The sequence below is a fragment of the Ictidomys tridecemlineatus genome, chromosome 5 (genome assembly GCF_052094955.1).
Source record: "Ictidomys tridecemlineatus isolate mIctTri1 chromosome 5, mIctTri1.hap1, whole genome shotgun sequence".
NCBI classification, from domain to species: Eukaryota; Metazoa; Chordata; class Mammalia; order Rodentia; family Sciuridae; genus Ictidomys; species Ictidomys tridecemlineatus.
This window is the reverse complement of record NC_135481.1, coordinates 178,040,724-178,060,461: the sequence shown is the minus strand read 5'-3', so window position 1 is coordinate 178,060,461 and position 19,738 is coordinate 178,040,724. Positions and strand designations below refer to the sequence as shown.

Sequence of the window (19,738 nt, the reverse complement as noted above, 5' to 3'; positions counted from 1 at the left end):
GTTTTCCTTTCTCCTTTCTGGGAGGCTAATGCTAAATGACTTTGGTATATGTCCTTCTATTAAACTTTTATAGATATGTTCCTGTATTTTTAAAAATAATACATAGTATTGTTTAGTATAATCTCAAAATAGTTATGTTTTCATTTTACAAGCATTGTTTGGTGACTTTCTGTGATAATTAACCTCCTGTTTTTAAGATCTGTCTATGTTGATATATATAGATGTGGCTTTTTCATTAAACCTGCTAAATAATATATCATATGCCATTTTATCACTATTTATTTGTTCATTGAAGGACTCCTGGTACAGTGAATATTCTTTCATTTATATCTTTTGCAACATATTTTCAGGATGCACACCTAGAATGGTGTTATTAGGTCCCAGGTCAGAAGATGCACACTTAATTCCTTTTTATAATAATTATTATTAATAATAACTAAAAATATAATAATAATAAACAATATATTTTTATGTATTGGAGATTGAACCCAGAGGTGCTTTATCACTGAGCCATTCTCAGTTCCTTTTATATTTATTTATTTATTGAGTTAGGGCTTTGCTAAGTTGCTGAAACTGGCCTTGAACTTGTGATCCTCCTGCCTCAGCCTCTCAAATTGCTGGGGTTACAGATGTGTCAACACCTTTTGTTTTTTTTTAAGAATTTTTTTTCTTTGTTTTTTAGTTGTTGTTGGACACAATACCTTTATTTTATTTATTTATTTTATGTGGTGCTGAGGATCGAACCCAGGGCCTCGCACACGCTAAGCGAAAGCTCTACCACTGAGTCACAACCCCAGCCCTCAACACCTTTTAAATGTATATGTCTTTCTTATTTAATTAAAGACCCAGTAAAATTGTAAACCTGTGCATCATGGCATGGTTTTGCAGAAGGGATCTTTAGGTTTAGGCTGGTAGTTTCTTCTCTTTTCTTGGCATTCCTAAATGTCCTGTTCTGCCCTTTCTCCTAGCGGCAGTACATACCTGTGAAAGTGAAGAGCAAAGCCTTCTGGATCTTCTCTTGGGAGTATGCCATGATGTATGTGGGAAGCCTAGTGGTAATCGTTTGCCTCTCCTTCTTCCTTCTCAGCTCCTGGGATTTCATCCCTGCGGTCTATGGCTTCATGTAAGTAAAGACCATATTAGAAAATTCAGTAGGTTAGTTTTATTTTCATAGCTCCTCCTGAAATCAGACTGAGGCAATATCTATAGCAGGTGTCCTCAAACTTTAAGATGCCTCAGAGTCTCTGCAGGGCTTGTTTAACCCAGATTGCTGGCCCAGTCCCAGAGGTCCTGATTTAGTAGGTCTCAGGTAGGGACTGAGAATTTGCATTTCCCAAGTTTTCAGGTGACGTTGCTACTGATGATCCAGGAACATATTTTTAGAACTGCTGCTCTAGAGCACATCTTTTTTTTTTTTTTTTTGAGAGAGAATTTTTAATATTTATTTTTTAGTTTTCAGCAGATACAACATCTTTTTTTTTTTTGTATGTGGTGCTGAGGATCGAACCCGGGCTGCACGCATGCCAGGCGAGCACGCTACCGCTTGAGCCACATCCCTAGCCCCTAGAGCACATCTTTTTTCTAATGGGATTAAAGAACACTCCCTAGAAACATCCACAGCAATTGTTAGCCTCTAACTGGGAGGCTTAGGTTCAAGCAAGATTGGATATATTCTTCTACTGCCAGAAGATCCATGATAGTTTCAGCATAAAGCTACCTGCTATGTGTGAGACCTTCAGAGGAAACCCAGATGGGTTTGCAGTACTGCAGGCTTGCTCAAGTGTGTATTCATGAAAATGCCCTCTGTGTGAGTGCTGATGGGCCAGGCACTGCTCAAGCCTTTAAGAGCTCATAGCCTTGTGGGTGAGGGACACTTAAAAATCTGTTTGGGTTGGGAAGGGATCTGGAGTGGTAGAACTTCCATTTGGGACTCTCCTCCTTTTGTTAAATCCTGACTGAGCATAACAATGACTTATTCACTTTTAGCGCTTCCTTGGATGCCTGGCTTTCTGCTAGGTCACAGATTCTGTTTTGTACTTTTAGAAAATTTTTTATTCAGGCAAATGTTGTGCTTATCAGGGCAAATAGTTATCTATACACAGTGATAGTGTGCTCACATGGATTAAAAGAGTATCAGGGCAACAGATAGCTCATTAAGGCTTCTATCAGGCCCCTTGCATCTTTGTGTTCACCGGTACAAAACTACAAGTCACAAACTTTGCCCAGTTAAAACTGGTGAGTTTTTTTACTAATTTATTTTAACTAGGTGTATATGACAGCAGAATGCATTTTGAATTATTGTACACAATTACAGCACAACTTTTCATTTCTCTGGTTGTACACAATGTAGCATCACACCATATGTGCAGTCATACATGTACATAGGCTAATGATGTCCATCACATTCCACCATCTTTTCTGCTCACATATCCCCTCCCTTCCTCCTTGCCCTTGTTCTTTACTTCATTTCACAGAGACGGAAATATAGTTGCCACAAGAGGCAAAGTCTTACCCTGGGTAGAGGCTTCTGTCAGAGAAGCCTGTCTCTCCCTTTCTGGTCCCCATTTTGTTTCCTTTCTAAATTGTGAATTGAGATCACTTTCAACTCTGTTACTTTTTTTTTTTTTTAACATTTAGTTTTTAGTTATAGGTGGACACAATATCTTTATTTCATTTTTATGTGGTGCTGAGGATCGAACCCAGTGCCTCTCACATGCTAGGCGAGCACGCTACCACTGAGCCACAACCCCAGCCCCTCAACTCTGTTATTTTTCAAAATAAAAATATAATGAGCTGTGGCTAATGTCTGTAATTCCAGAGACTTGGGAGGATGAAGCAATAGGATCTCAAGTTTGAGGCCAGCCTCAGCAGTTTAGCAAGACCCTGTGACAAAAAATTAAAAAGGTGTGTGTGTATTTGTGTGTGTGTGTGTGTGTGTGTGTATAAATTGTAAACTTTCAGAAAAGTTAGAATTCCAACAATTTTTTTATATGATTTTACCAGACAAAAATATCTTCTAGTTAAACCTTAATTTCTCAAATGAGCTCTTGGACACTGAGGATTCTAGCAGAGCCTGCTGATGGTTCCTGGAGCCCCTAGAATTCTCACTGCAGGTCCAAGCACTCAGTCTTCAGATTCCTGCTGTGGGAATATAGAACAAGAATGGGGAGCAGCAGGACCTTTGAACTTCTTTTGGGCAGGTCTTTGGAATGCCTAAAATAGATATTGTTTATTTAAATCTCCTTCCTCCTTGTTACGTACTGGGAAGCTCCTGACTAAATGGACCTGAGCAGTAAAAGAGGGGCTGCTTTCTTGATTTCTAGGATAAATCCCTGCCTCATTTTAGATTTTATTTTGCTAAACTAATATTTATTATGGCTTATCATTCAGTGTGTCTCTGGCCCTTGTTTTTGGTAATCACCTATATCGGGGAACCTACAGAACCATCACACCCTGTTCTCTACAAGGAGGAAGTTGTCCTTGGCTGGCTAGCAGTGACCCAAGTCTTCAGGAGGAAACAAGGGCACAGCAGACCATGTGTAACTCTGCTCTCTTTTCTCTCCCTGTGTTTTCTTAATTTCAGACTTTCTGTTCCAGATCTCACTCCAAACATTGGTCTTTTCTGGTACTTCTTTGCAGAGATGTTTGAGCACTTCAGCCTCTTCTTTGTCTGCGTGTTTCAGATCAACGTCTTCTTCTACACTGTCCCCTTAGCCATCAAGCTAAAGTAAGTTGGGGGACCTGCTGCTTCTTTATTCCCCTCCTTCTCCCCCCATGGCCTTATGGGTACCCTTCATATAAGGAGCCCCTGCCATCAGGTTGATGTCATCTTTGCTCAGGGAACCCTGTCCTTGGTCTCTTCATGTGCCAGTGGCCAGAGCCAGGAGTTGCGAATCATGCATGAGCACAGGCTGCAGGGAGGGCTTTGGAGGCCTGGATGTTCCCTGGACTCACTTTGAGGTGCCTGCACCCACATTGCTGCTGAATCTACTCACCATTTTGGACATCAGGAGTTGTGTTAAGGAGGTTTCTTTGGGAAAAGTGGATCTGTTTGGATATCCTCCATTAACTGCCCAGTGACTGTCCATGGGGACTCAGGATGGATTCCTTAGGAGGCTAATCGCCTGAGCTCTCTTTAATCTTCTGATTGATTTCCCTCAAAAGGGCTTGTCTGCAGTGTAAGAGGACTAATCTGTTTGAGCTCTCCCCATCCCAGGCGCCTTTCTAGGCTCTCTGAAACACAGTCATACCTAACTTAGCAACTCAAGGAGATAGCGTGATCTTATTATTGTCACTCCTCATTTATAGTTGGGGAAATTGATGCTCAGAAAGGTGGAATGGTTTTCCCAGAATCACACAGCTAGTAAGCAGTGGAACTAGAATTCCAGTTTATCTGGCTCCAGAATCTGTGCTCATCCCCTGGCACTTTTCTAAGCTGAGGGAGAGCACTGCAGTAGCCCTGGAAACGGTTTATTATCCTGGCTTCCAAGAAGCTGACCTCAAGCATCCAGGGTCTGTGCAAAAATGGCCACATGTGTGCACGTAGGTATTGCTGAGGAGGATTTCCACCTGGCTCTTCTGTTCACTTCCCTTCAGCTCTTAGACTGCTCTTGAGGAGCACTGGAAGTTGAACTCTGTCCCTACCTCCTGACCAGGGCTGTGAGGCATCAGAAGCACTAAGAACAGCATGGTGGTGGTTAGAAGCTCTGGAGACAGCTTCATCACTTACTGATATTTGGTCAACCACTTCACTTCTCTGAACCTCAATTTCCTCATCTGTGAAGGCCATGGACAGGACTGCCGATCTTGAGGGGTGGTTGTAGTTTGTGAGGGTCACTTGAGGTGAAGCAGAAGACTTGAGCACATAGTGAGGATTTCAGGAGATGGTAACCATTGTCATCCCTTATTACTAGTTTGAAATCACAGTTTAAACTGTTATTAGTTTAAGGTAACAAGAACTCCAGTTTCAGCCCTTCAGAGTGTTGAAAAACTGCATCTAGCTTTCAGTTATCTTTCTGGACACTAAGGCTCTACTGACCTCACTGACCATATTGTCATTGAACAGAGCATTATCTTGGAGGCCTTTCTTGCCCTGAGGCCTATTGTCACAGCAGCCTCTGGCAAGGGAGGGTGCCTGATGACTCTGACAAGCAGTCATTTAAGCCTGCTAATAAGGAGCTGACTTCATTTGTTTTCCTCCTCCTTGGCTTCTGGGAGAAGGCCTGGAGCTGGTAGAGGCAGTGGTGGCTGTTGTTGGGAAATGTCTCTGTGGACTAGTTCTTAATGTTTGCCAGGCCTTCCTCACCACCTCTGGGCATTTTTGGGTCCCTGTAGTTTTCTGCTGTGCTACCCGGGTCTGGCCCATTCAAGTCAGCCCCTGCCCAGAGTCTTCTGGGAGCATTTTTGGTTCAAGGGGTGGGTCTAGGGTCTCTGGGATAAACTTGGTCCCTGGCTGATCTCTGTCTTCTCCACCCTGCCCTAGGGAGCACCCTATCTTCTTCATGTTTATCCAGATTGCCATCATCTCCATCTTCAAGTCCTACCCAACTGTGGGGGACGTGGCATTCTACATGGCCTTCTTTCCTGTGTGGAACCACCTCTACAGATGTGAGTACTCCAATTGACTCCAATCTGCTGGTGGCAGATTTGTGTCATTCTAGCTCCTGGATGAAATGCCAGGGAGAGAGGAATTAATAGGCATTTACTGGGCCCCTTGCTGGTGCAGGCAGCACTGGGAGAGAGGTTACAGCCTCAAGCAACCCTGGCACCCTGTGCCATGATTAGAGATGTTAATAAATATAAACCACCATTTGTAGAGCTCTTATTGAGAACCTAGCCACTGTGACTCTAAGAGTGTTACATCCATAAGCTCATTATATCTTCACACTGGCCTTTGAGGTAAGTATCCCCATTTTCCTGATGAGAAAATTGAGGTACAGAATAGTAGAGGCACTTGTGTGAGATCACATGATTACTAAGTGGAAAAGCTGGGACTGGAATCCAGATCTGTGAGTCCCTGCCCAATGTTGTCCTCTAGGGCTTTAATTTACATTCAAATTTAAGAAGCCACATGTGACTAGGCTGCCATATTGGATAGTGTAATTCTGGCCTCAAGTTCTAAACCATTATCCAGTGCTGCATCCAGAGATTCCTAGAAAGCTGCTGGATGACACCCGATTTTCTGCCTCCTGTGAAGACCCTTCTCAATTCTTTACTCCTCCCCTTCTCAGAAGATGGCTCAGTGGCGACCTGTGTGTGTTCCCGAGGCCTGCAGTGCTGAAATGCTCCAGTGCTCCCCTCAGTTGGGCTCTTCACCTTCTCTTTTCAATGTTTGGGAGCTCCCTTAGGGCAGATGCCTCTCTGTCTCCAGCACCCAGGAGGAAACCTGATACAGAGAAGTATTGGCAAATGTGTGTGGAGAGGGCTTTTTAAGCCTCCCTAAGGAGGTGGTATCAGTTACCCTCCTGATTCTCTATAGTAAAACTGGGAAGGGAGCCTTGAACTTTCCTTACCCTCTGTGGGTGCACAGCAGAATGTCAGGAATGAACTTGGGTGCAGGCTTCAAAGGAAGTGAGTTTCCTTGTTGTTTTGATTTGTCTGGGTGTCAACCAGGAAGTGAAACTGACCAGCTGCCAGTAGGAGTGAAGGTAAACAGCTGAGTGGGCAGGCTAAGCCTGCAGGTGAGGGCCTGGTGGGGTTGTGACCACTCTGGGCTGACTGGGAACAGGAAGCAGCATCTTCTGCCTGTGACATCCTCATTGCACAGATAAGAATCACCTAGTCCAGCAGGCTTAGAATTAGTTTGAGGCCCTCTGACAGAGTGGCCAGTGACAAATCACAAGGCCACCAAAACATAGGGACATGCCCCATCTATAACAGGGTAGATCTTGGGGACATGGTCGTCTTTCCCCAAAAGTAGATCATTTTTCTTTAGCTTCCTGTCCCACAAAGATAGTGTCTTCAATACCACATTGCTGAACTCATCTGTGGACAGATGACTTGAGTCTACATCCTGGCTTTCCCATTACTGGCTATGTGTTCTCATGTAAATCATTTAACCTTTCTGAACTTCTAATTTTTTTCCTCCATCAAATATGGATAATATCTTTCAGAGGTGTTTTAAGTTTTGAGAAAGAAAATGTTAATAGAACTACAGTTACCAACATCAGTGATAATCATATATGACACACACATACACCGTGCCACATTCCCTTATTAGAGCTTCAGGCTTGGTAGCCAGAGACATTGAAATAAACCTATTTTTTCAAAGCTTGAAATAAGCTGTTTTATGCCTTCCGGGATGATGAGGCATAAAAAAGAAAGAGGGGATTTCAAAAACCTGGATGATCTAATAGATGCTGTTGCTGGCTGGTTGGGTAAGGAGTTTACAGGCTCAGCTTGTCCAAGGCTTCTACAGAAAACAGTGACCCCCACATTTCACTCACTGCACCTGCAGCAGGGAGTACTCATGTTTGGAGTACCTGTTTGGGACTTGAAACCATGACTCATTATACTCAATTATACTCATCCACGAATGTCTTCAGCCCTGGGCTAAAGGACCTCTGACCTCTGAGTAGAGACTGAGAAATTTTCAGGCCCAAATCAATGTATTTAATGTTGTTGGGAATCTAATTTAAATACTGGTTGCCAGTGCTAACATGTCTGCCCCCAAATCACATCACTGCGCAGTGGAGAAGAGAGGATCAGAGCCCTGTCCTGAGTGAAGGGCTCTGGATGCTGGCCTCTGTGGAGCCTGGGGCCAGGATAAGTCAGGCAGATGCACACTTGCAGTGTTAGGGAGCAGCCTGCTGGTGGAGCCCATGTCAGTCTGCAGTGGTCCAGCTGAAGAGCCACCTACCAGAGGGCTGGAGTTGACTGTATATTGTCTTGTTTTTATTAACTATTAGACAGAGATGAACTAATATTGATAAATACAAATTATAAAGAGTAGTTACATAGTAAGTTCATGTGCCTAACCTAGCACATGTTAAGAAAGGAGCATCACCTTGACCTTTGAAGCCCCTTAATCCCCTTGTGACCCTCCTAATGGGACTGACTTTTTGAAGCGAAATTTTGTTTCTGAATGCCTGAGGCTCAAAGAGAGAAAGCGACTTGCCAGAAGTTCAAGTTCACTAGTAGTGGTGCCAGAGATTGGATAAGCTGCCTGTGAATGCAGTGGGGAACCTGACTCCATCTGGCCAAGCAGGTCTGATGAAGGGTGAGCCCTTTCATCTTGTTAGGTCCTGGTCATCTCTGACGCCTCCTGGTGCCTGGAACAAGCTGTCCTGTGCCTCAGGTCCCCAGTTCCATCTGCTCTGGCATATAGCTTTAATCTTCTGGCCTGGCAGCCAGCAAGAATGAGTAGCAGCTCCCTGTTCCTGCAAAGGTCACCACAGGCCAGAAGCCAACTGGATGCTGGTAACAGTCCTCCAAGCACATGGAAATGTCTCTGTGCAGCCCAGAAGCTGCATGTGAGCCTTTCTCATCTGTGCGCTCAGTCTCCTTCCTGTCATCCCATCTGAAGCCTCAGGTTTTGGCTGGAGGCATAGGACCAAGGACCACCTGGGCTGTCAGTCCCCAAGAATTTTATTTAAGAATAATGTATATTATTTTCCTTTATTTATTTTTATGTGGTGCTGAGGATGGAACCCAGGGTGCACACATGCTAGGCGAGCGCTCTACTGCTCAGCTACAACCCCAGCCCCATGTATGTTCTTTTCAGTAAGATAATTTTAGGGGATAAGAAAGAAAATTAGGATGGTGGAGTACAGGAGGGGAGGCTGATTTGTTCTCCTTTCTTGAGGTTATAAAATTGCTTAATAATAATAATGCTCAGTACAAACATCCCTTTTCTCTGGTTCCACACTCCTTAGAGTAGATGCGGCAGAGGCTGCCCTGGGAGATCTCAGGAGGCCTGAGTTAGGACATTGGCCTCTCAGCTTTGACAACCCCAAATCATGGAAATTTCAGGTTATGAAAGAGTACCTTGCAGGACCTCCAGGCCAGTGTCCACATTGTGGGATTTCAGACCACCAACATTTCAAAAAACTGGTAACCAGAGTTGCCAACTTTTTTTTTCTGAAGGCATTAAAATAATCAACTACCAGCTATTTTTCCCCATTTCATAGAAGAAAGAACTTTTTAAAATCAAGAACAAAATGGCTCCTATTGTTTCCGATAAAGAATGAACTATATGTTAACAACATTTGGCTTTAAAAAGAATTTAAACTACATATATCCCCTACTATATTCCCCCTTCCATTGATCAGTGGCATCTCTGTGGCAGACTCCTGACAAGGGTCTCATACTTGCCTGTGTATTGAAATCAGCTGGGAAGCTTATGAAATTTCCTGTGGATGCCTGGGCCCCACTCTACAGACTCCCAATTTCATTTTGTTGTGGTTCCCTTGGAATTTCATTTTGCATCTTGAATTGCATCTCATCTGTATTATTCCAACCCCTTCTAATACACAAGCTCTGGTACAGCATCTCTACCCAGTTATTGTACAACTGAGACAAGCAGCCTAACCTTTTGAGAGTTTCCCCTTACCTTGAATCTCCTAAAACTCTGACTTGGAGAAGGGATTTTCTGCAGATTAGAATCAGAAAGGAGATAGGAACTGAGTTGGGAGCTTTTTGGTTCAAGGGGTGGGTCTCTGGGATAGGTTTGGTCCCTGGCTGATCTCTTATCTTCTCCACCCTGCCCTGGGGAGTGCCCTATCTTCTTTATGTTCATTAAGTGCCTATTAGGAATCAGGCCCAGTTCAGAATTCGTTCTAAAAAAACATTCTTTTAATTAGTTTATTTTAAAGAATATTTACTAGTTTTTTTTTTTTTTTTTTTTAATACAATAAAGTAGCTGGGCATGGTGGCACACATCTGTAATCCTGGCAGCTCAGGAAGCTTAGACAGGAGGATTGCAGTTCAAAGCCAGCCTCAGCAATTTAGTGAGGCCCTAAGAACTCAGTGAGACCTTGTCTCTAAATAAAATACAAGGGGCTATGGTTGTGACTCAGTGGCAGACCACTTTTCTGGCATGCATGAGGCCCTGGGTTCAATCCTCAGCAGTGCATATCAATAAGTAAATAAAATAAAGGATTCATTTACAACTAAAAAAAATTTTTTTAAATAAATAAAATACAAAATAGAGCTAGGGATGTAGCTCAATGGTCAAGCAACCCTGAATTCAATCCCCAGTACCCCCAAAAAAATATATACACACACACGCGCACACACAATAAGGTATAAAGAGAAATAATAATATATAATGCTACTGTTGGATACTCCCTATTGAATTAAAGGAAAAAAAAGGATACCATGTGTGGGTAGAAAAATTCGCCTCCTTATCACTCCCAAAGAGATCCACATCATAATTTCTAGAACATATGAGTATGTTACCTTGAATAGTCAAAAAGGGACTTTAAATTAAGAACCTTAAAGGAATATTATCTGGTGGGCCCAGTGTTATAAGAATGCCCAAAAGTAGAAGAGCTATGTGGAGGCCAGGCAATATGGGAAATTTCTCTTCTACTCAGTTTTGTTATGAACCTAAAATGGCTCTGTGGCTCTAAAAAGTAAAGTTTGTTTGAAAAACAACAGAAGCTGGGTGTAGTGGCGCACGCCTGTAATCCCAGTAGCTTGGTAGGCTGAGACAGGAGGATCTTGAGTTCAAAGCCAGCCTCAGCAACTCAGTGAAACTCTGTCTCTAAATAAAATACAAAAAAGGGCTAAGGATGTGGCTCAGTGGTTAATGCCCCTGGGTTCCATCCCCAGTGCCAAAACAACAATAGTGGAAGAGGAGGTCAGAGTGACACACTGTGAGAAAGCCTCAGCCTACCATTGCTGGTTCTGAAGCTGAAAGGAGGTTGTGAGCCAGGGACTAAAGGAAAAGGCAAGCCAGGTGGGTTCTCTCTCAGGTCCTCCAGAGGGAACAGAGCCCTGCCCAAACCTTGATTGCAGCCTGTGAGCCCATCCTGGATTTCTAACTTCCAGAACTGTATGATAATAAGTTGTATTATTTGAACCACTATTATTTGTTATAGCAGGAATAGAAAACTGATATATACACCTGGGCCAGGTTTTTTACATAGTTTATTTAATTCACAGACACTCCCCATGAAGGAAGCATTTTAACCCTATTTTAGAGATCTACACGCTGAGGCTTAGAGAGACTTACTAATAAATGACAGCAAGATTTTAACCTAGGTCTCTCCAGAGGCCAAGTCTATCCAGCCACCTAGATGGACTCTGCATGCCTGCCCAAGGACAACCCTGTGTAACAGACTAAGCATTCCTTCTGGGGGCAGGGAGTGATTATTCGGAGACGGGGGCTTCAAAGGAAGATTTGTAAGTTATCATCTAAGGAGAAGGAAGGGACATTGGAAGAGCAATGCAGGAACCTGATTAAGGGGAAAGAAAAACCTGTTCCTAAGATGGCAGGCTGGTACCATGGGACCCATTCTGTGCTATAATCTGCCTGGTTTGTGCTGTAGTTCATCCTCCATCCCATTATCCCACATGGCCAGACAGCATCTGTGTGGGGTGAGGGGAGGTTGGACACTCTGAGGTTGGGACTGGAGGGCCAGAGTCTTCCTGGAATGGCTTCTCTGCGGAGCCCAGAGGCATTCATGGCATCGCTAACTGTAGCTGGTTTTCAGCCAGTCAATGCCACAAGGAGGAGAAGGACTCCAAATTTAGGAGCTCCTGCCAGCTGTGGGAGTGGGGAACCATTGACTCAGGGGCCTAAGGTTTGCCTTTTGGCCACCCCAGTGCCTTTGGTGGTGCTCTGCCTTTGAACCATGGAGCCTCCCTAGCCTCTGTCCTGTGGGATTACCCCAGTAAGAAGAAAGTGCTGGGCTAACTGTGACCATCTGTCTTTGCAGTCCTGCGGAATATTTTCGTGCTTGCCTGCATCATTATCGTCTGTTCCCTGCTCTTCCCTGTCCTGTGGCACCTCTGGATTTATGCAGGAAGTGCCAACTCTAATTTCTTTTATGCGATCACACTGACCTTCAACGTTGGTCAGGTAAGAATCAAAGAAGGCATGGGATCAGGGTTTCATTTTGTAAACTCAGGCATTTGACCAAGGTCCTAGGTGTCCCATCCTAGGGATTTGAACATGAAGAAAGGATGGTTTTCTCCTCTAGTAGCTCACAGAGGGGAAGGGAAATGAAAGCAAAGTAACTCGGAATCTGGCACCCAGTTTCTGGGCACATGGAATCTTCACAGCAAGCCTGTGAAACAGCTAGTGTTTTTTAGTGTACAAAAGAGAAACTGAGGCTTTCTTGTCTGTTGCCCAAGGTCAGTGAAGGAGCCAAGAACCAAATTCAGGTACTTCTGAGGTGCCTTCTTTCTGTAATGGTGCCTGGGTGGCCCCTGAAGTGGGTATACCAGGTGAGGCGGGGAGAAGCTTTCTGGTCTCTGAGGACAACAGGAGTAAAGGCAGGGGGCTGTGGAATGGGATGGCCAGGCTATTGGGCAAGTCTAGTGCAAGTTGTGTGGCTGAGTGTAGTGGGCAGGGGGCAGGAGCTCAGCCCTTCCTCTATCTGTATTCCCCAGGGAAACTTGTTGAAAATGCAGATTCCCTGGGCAGCCGCCACAGTTAAATGGCTCTGATTGTTCTTTTAAAAGAAAGCAGATTCTCTGGTTCCACTCCTAGAGATGTTCGTTCAGTTTAAGAAACAAAGATCAGAGATTTGTATTTTTAGCAAATACAATTTTTACTCCCTTGAAGTCATCCACCCTTCCTGGGGTTTCCTGGTCCACTCTGCTGCCCTCTTTCAGGTCATTGTTGAGTTCTTAGGAGAATCAGTAGATTGGTGTAACATTTCAGTGCCATTGCCCTAGCCAAGCATTTTCTGTTCATAGTGCGCAGGATGGAGGCAGGGCTGGCTGGAAAGGCTGATGATGCAAAGGAGTTCTTGCCTCTAAGGTTAGCTATCAGAAGAGGAATGGGTGATGGGACTGGTGTTTCCTGCATGGACTTTTCTGGAGGATTTATGTCCAGCCCAACCACTTCTCTTGGTTTGTGAACAGTGGGAAAGAGATGGAGGAGTAAAGCCTGGATGGCAGTTATTGGTGGTGAATAGGCAGCATCTTTTGTTTGTGTCCCGCAAATGCAGAAATCTGCAGGATTCAACTTCAGATCTAAAGGATCCAGAAGGCTGCCTTGGCTCTTCTGTCACTCTGGAATCCCCTGCTTTTCCCCATATTCTCATGGTTAGATATGAGGGTGCTAGGCCTACCCTGGGCCTCTGGAGAGTTGCTGAGTTCCACAGAAATAGTCCGCAGCCTGTTGGCTTGACTTGAGCCTCTAGTTTTAGTCAGGAAGTTCTGTTGCAGTGATTATGAAGCATCTGTGGAACTTTCCAGATGACAACTTTCTCCCCTGTGGCTGTCTCTATAAGAGAAGGATCTCTGAATGGCGAGGGAAATGTTTACAAGTGGTCAAATGCTATGGAAGGCTGGAGAAACTGAATTATTGGAAAAGAAGGATTGGGCTGTGCTGGAAACCAAAGGCCAGAAGCATTAAGCTGAACTACCGAGAAAAACCAGCTGAATTCTTGGCATTGCTTCTTGTGTTTTTAAAAAATCTTTTTAAAATGCATTTTAAATCACATAAGCAATACTTCACACAAATAATAATTCATTATTGTTGGGGGGAAGAAGTCAAAAATAGTGGAATAATGTGGAATGAAAGGTAAAGGTATGTGCTGAATGTGATCCAACTGGGCATGGTGGCACACATCTCTAATCCCAGTGACTGGGGAGACTGAGGCCTGAGGATGGCAAGTTTGAGGCCAATTTCAGCAACTTAGCAAGACCCTGTCTTAAAATAAAAAGGGTGGAGGGTATAGCTCAATAGTAGAGCACTCGCTTAGCATATGCGAGGCCTTAGAATTCATCCCCAATACCACAAAAATAAAATAAAATGTAGTGAAGCAAGGTAGTGCATGCCTGTAATCCCAGCAATTTGGGAGACTGAAGCAAGAGGATTGCAAGTTCAAGGCCATCCTCAGCTAATTAGTGAGGCCCTATCTCAAAATAAAAAGGCTAAGAATAGAGCTCAGTGGTAAGGCACCCCTAGGTTCAATCCTAGTACAGAAAAAAGTAAAAATCCGCAGTGGGTATGACTCAATGGTAGAGTGCTTACCTAGCATGCATGAGGCCCTGGGTTCCATTCCTAACACTGCCAAAAAGAAAGAAAGGGGCTGGGGTTGTGGCTCAGTGGCAGAGCGCTTGCCTAGCATGCGTGAGGCCCTGAGTTCAATCCCTAGCACCCCATAAAAATTAAAACAAAATAAAGGTATTGTGTCCATCTATAACTAAAAAGAAAAAACTTAAAAAAAAAAAAAAAGAAGAAGAAGAAGAAGAAAAAGCCACCTAATATCCGTTCTCACAGAAAACAGATATGGTCCTTGGGTCAGTTCAGTTTGTGTCTTGGCAGACTTTGTGCATTTATTGATAGCTATATGAACGCACACATTAAAGCACTTTCTGACTTATGTAATTATATGGCCTCCTATTCTATGAGCAGTTCTTTTCACTAATGCTGTCATCTTGAGATCAGTTTTTTTTTTAATTTTTATTTTTTTAGTTGTTGATAGAACTTTTTTTTTTTTTTAGATATGTGGTGCTGAGAATCGAACCCTGTGCCTCACACATGTTAGACAAGTGCTCTACTGCTGAGCCACTTGAGATCAGCTTTTATTTATTTATTTTTTATTTTAATTTTTTTTTAAAGAGAGAGAGAGAATTTTAATATTTATTTTTTGTTTTCGGCGGACACAACATCTTTGTTTGTATGTGGTGCTGAGGATCGAACCTGGGCCGCACGCATGCCAGGCGAGCGCGCTACTGCTTGAGCCACATCCCCAGCCTGAGAGATCAGTTTTTAAATGTCTCCATATCCCAGGGTTAGGATGTACCATGATTTATTTGAACAGGTAAACCCTTGCTGAGGATGTTGACATTGCTTCGTTATTTTGCTACTTGAAATGGAAGAGCCTTGCATATGCTGCCACATATTCATATTCTCTCTCTCTCTCTCTCTCTCTCTCTCTCTCTCTCTCTCTCTCTCTCTCTCTCTCTCTCTCTCTCTCTCTCTTTTTCTTTCTTTTTTTTTTCCATACCCAGGGGTGCTTTACCACAAAGTTACGTCCCCAACCCTGTATTTTGAGACCAGACCTCACTAAGTTACTGAGGCTGGCCTCGAATTTGCTTTTTATTTTTGGTTTTATTTCATTTTTAATTAACAAAAAATAATGATTATATATACACTTTATTGGGTATGGCTTCAAATTTGCAATCCTCTTGCTTTAGCCTCCCAAGTTGCTCTGATTATAGGCATATACCACCATGCCCAGCACCTCCACATTTTCTTATACACACATGATTGTATTTTTTAGGCTAGATTCTTAAGTGGTGGGATTATCTGGGTCAGAGGGCATATGTATTTTCTGTCTTTGGATGATAGCACCAAGTTGCCCTTTGACAAGCTGTACCAACTGATAGGTGTCCAGCAGGGGTCGGGTTCCCTTTAAACCTGCAAATCTCCAAGGCCTCAGGCACACCTGTGTCATTGGTCTACTAGAGTCTGGGCTCTGTGAGTCCAAGCTACAGACAGCTCTGTTGGGTCAGTGCTTCCAGGGGCTGCTGATCTTGTCTTTGTTGCTGCTGCTGCCAGATCAGTAAAGGGAAGTGCCAGGTATGGGGCTCTTGCTCACCAGGCAGACACTCAGATAATAGGTAGAAGAGTCCCCATCAGGATGGTTATACTACCCCTGCCCTCAGGCCTCTTGGAGCCACAAAATGCAAATATGGAACATCTACAACTTTATTAAGAATCCAGTGTTACCACTGGGCGTGGTGACACATGCCTGAAGTCCCAGCAGCTCAGGAGACTGAGGCTGGAGGATCAGGTTCAAAGCCAGCCTCAGCAACTTAATTAGGTCCTAAGCTACTCAGTGAGACCCTAAATAAAATATAAAAAAGGGCTGGGGATGTGGCTCAGGGGGCTCTCTGCTCCCCTCCCCGAAAAAAAAAAAAGTTTAGTGTCACCTCACAGAAGCCTTCTGTGAAGTCCTCCTGCCCCATTGTCTTTCTCAGCCCCTAGTTTCTCACAACTTAACAAGTCCATCTGTAACTTGTTCTGCTCTCTTCTGCCCCCCACTAGCCTGTGAGCTTCATGCATCAAGGATCTGGCTGTCCTCCCGTTGCAGGGTGCCCCTCCCTGTCATACCAATGCTTGGCAGGGAGCATTTGCTAGCAAGTGTTTGTTGAATGAATAAATGAACCAATAGCTAAGAAAAATATCATGTCATTCTTGATCAGATGTGCAGGGTAACTGCTAGAAGAATCCAGCAGGTGTAGAATAAGCTTTCATGTTGGAGTGTTCAGGGAAAGCCAAAGGGACAAGGGATAAGAGCTGGGCCTTTCAGACTTATAGAGCAATAATGGAAGGGGACATGAGGGCCAAATCACACTCCTGGCAAGAATCAGTTAGGAGTTCTGTCTCCTGATTTTTGGCCTCTGTGAACCCAGTCTGTGTGTGTCCTACATAGCCAATCCCAGTTCTGCTTCCTTGTGACCCAGTCAGTGGTTCCATTCAGTTGTATGGCATTTGGGGATATCTGTTTGTCCCACAGCCTGCTCTTATGAACTCTTCAGGCTGGGAAGTCGTCCTATATTCCTCTGGCCTCATTTTCCCCTTCCTGGGAAAGTCAGGTCAGAGATGTCCTGAGAACCAGATAACCCCAGATTTTAAGCAGTACCTGAACCTTCATTACCAAAAACCAGGAGATTTGTTTATTTGTTTGTTTTGGTACTGGGAATTGAACCCAGAGGCGCTTTACCACCATGCTACCTCTCCAGCCGCTTTAAAAAAATTTTTGAGATGGGATGTAACTAAGTTGCTGAGGCTGGCCTTTAACTTGTGGTCCTCCTGCCTCATCCTCCTGAGTTGCTGGGATTACAGGAGTAGTGTGCACCATACCCAGCTCCTAGGAGCTTTATTTATGTAGAATGTAGCAAACACCTTGGCCTAAAATCCTGTTCTGAGTTGATCAATGCTATACATATCCTGTTAGAGAATAAATTGTGTGTTTATTATTAGCTACACCAGCAGACATACCAGTGACTGAGGCCCTGTCCTCTCCCCTGGGGGCCATTAATGTTTTTTAGACGTGGCACATATCATTTGCTAATTACTGTTGTACCTCAGAGTCAGTAACAGGAAATGACAACAGTAAACCATCCGTGTGTGTGTGTGTGTGTGTGTGTGTATAAGTGTACAAGTGTACATGAGTGTGAGAGTGAAACCAGGATTGAGATTGAGTGGTTGCTTGAGGTCCTCCTCCACTTCCTCACTGTGTGACCTTCAGCAAGTGATTCAACTTCTCTGGGTTAGTTTCCCAGTCTTAGAATCCAGGGTGACAATCCTCATTTGGGGTGTTTAGTGGGTTGAACATAACATGTGGATCCTGCTGCCATTAATCATGTGTTGACAGGGGAAATAGCAAGAGTAGCATGCTCTTCAGATACCCAGAGCAAACTTGGAGCAGCATCCAGTCCATAAACCAGGAGAAAACAATCTCCCACCCCTCTTTTGTTTTTTCTTTTAACTTTTTTTTTGTATGGGTCAGTGAACAGTGGAAGAAAAATATTGATCAAGGATTACATATGAACTTGCTTAAATTTAGCCTTTTTAAAAAATATTTATTTTTTAGTTATACACAACACCTTTATTTTGTTTATTTATTTTTATATGGTGCTGAGGATCGAACCCAGGGCCTCACACGTGCTAGACGAGCGCTCTACCACTGAGCCCCAGCCCCAGCCCCAAATTTAGCCTTTTTGAAAGAATGCAGTCAAGTGTTCAGTCACCTTAAATAAATTTAGAAACAAGGAACATAAGGAAATCTTCCCTTAAAGTTATAATTAATAGGGGCTCATGTTTAAGGAGGGTTTACTACAGTTTGGCCCCATCTGATCCCTTTAATCTTCTGAATCATGTGCTCACAGGGCATCCTGGACCTTTCCCTGTGCACTTGTAAAAATACTCATGTGCTCGTGGAGAAAGAGTGTGTGTTTGAGTGCCAGTGGCATCATGATGGATGTAGGACCTTTTCTTTCTTTTAATAAAATGCCTAGGTCATCTTCCCTTGCTCACGGATGAGCAGAGCCTCTGCTTTGCTGAAGTCCTGCAGTCGTGCTGTGTGAGCTCACCATGTCATGCCATGTAACTGCTCCCCTCTGACAGCCCCTTAGGTTTGTTTCCCTTTTTTTCTTCTTACAAGGAGTCCCTTTAATCTTCATTATAGCCCTTTGAGTGAAGCACTCTTTGCATCTCATGACACAAATGAGGAAGCTGAGGCTTGGGAGGGTGAGACTCAGCCTGAGCCACAGAACTGGAAAGGGGTGTATTGTTCTTGGTCTTGTTTATCACATCCTCTTAGTAGACTGCAGGTTCCAATAGGACAGGCCCTGTGTCCATCTGGTTCGTGGCTTGTATTGCCAGCATATCGACAGCACCAAGGAGAGACATTTAGTGATGAATTGTCAATACCCTGAATGGTAGGAGCGGGAGTCAAAAGCCATATTCTATGTGCACTGATCACACGTGGTGCTCTGCACACTAACCTCCCAGTTCCATCCTGTGTTTCCATCAGGGCCAGGCCTGTGCCTGTCCTACTGGATTCCACAAGGTTTAGAGCCAGGTCCCCTTTCCCATTTATCCTGATGGCTATGTCTGTGTCCAAACTAGATTCCTTGCCCATCCTACATCTGCCCTGCCAGGCAGGGTGTGGACATCTGGAACGTTGTTCTACAAGCAGTTTGTCATGAGGGACTAGCCCCAACCCTTCCCTGCCTGACAGACCCTGCAGATACTAGGCTGACCCTGACTGGGCCATCTGCTTTCTGCTGCTGGGGATGCCTGGAGCCCTGAGACCTGGGTACCAACCTTCCAGCACAAATGAAACCTGTCCTGCCTTTTAGAATCATATCTCAGTTGGCCTGTGGTGCCATTCTGGGAATGGGACCAGTGAAGAAGTGTTAGGAGACATGTTAAGTGGATCATCCATGGCTGGACGGTGTGTAGTCCCCATTTCAGGTTTCTTCCTGGGGACTGTACATGGCCCTGCCTATAGGATGCTAGGTGTGTGGGGAAGATCAGCATCTCCTGACAGCCCTTGTCCTCCTCAGCGGGCACGGTTTTCACTTTGTGTCTTTGGTGGCAGTTTGTCAGTGTCTTAGTTTGTTCCTTTGTCCCTCCAATACAAGCATCCCAAGCTTTTCTCTCACAGGCCCTCCTTGGCTGTCCTTCCCTACAGCCAGAGTGATAAGAAAAGGCCAGGCTGAGCACAGCGGGCACAGCCAGCAGGAAGACCTGGGCTTGGGAAGTCCCAGTGCTGCAGTGACTCCCAGCTCCATCTCTCCTGGCTCACTGGCCTTACGCAAGTCACATAGCTCCTTGGAGGCTAATTTATTTATTACAAATATTTATTACCTCCTATGAGCCAAGCACTCTGCTAAGGGTGGATGAGATACAGCCCTGTTTCCAAGGAGCACAGTCTGTGGACAGAAAGAAAAAGAGGCAAGACAGGGCAGTGTGGAGGTCAGCATGGCTGGGGGCTCTCAGCTGGGGATGAGGAAGCTTCTTGGGGAAGTTATTTCTAAGTGGGGTCCTGAGGGACTAGTGGCATCTTACCAGGTTCCAGGTAGGGAGACCTGGAGGAGA

The 19,738-nt window shown here is 44.3% G+C and overlaps 1 protein-coding gene across 1 annotated transcript in view; it reads left to right on the top strand.

The window, feature by feature from the left end:
• The window catches only part of Pigu (phosphatidylinositol glycan anchor biosynthesis class U), a 91,137-nt gene that overhangs the window by 64,686 nt on the left and 6,713 nt on the right, over window positions 1-19,738 (top strand). The window contains exons 8-11 of the mRNA XM_005329909.3: window positions 969-1,123; window positions 3,584-3,727; window positions 5,483-5,607; window positions 11,883-12,025. Of these exons, the coding sequence (XP_005329966.2) occupies window positions 969-1,123; window positions 3,584-3,727; window positions 5,483-5,607; window positions 11,883-12,025 (567 nt within the window). The remainder of the gene's footprint in view (window positions 1-968; window positions 1,124-3,583; window positions 3,728-5,482; window positions 5,608-11,882; window positions 12,026-19,738) is intronic.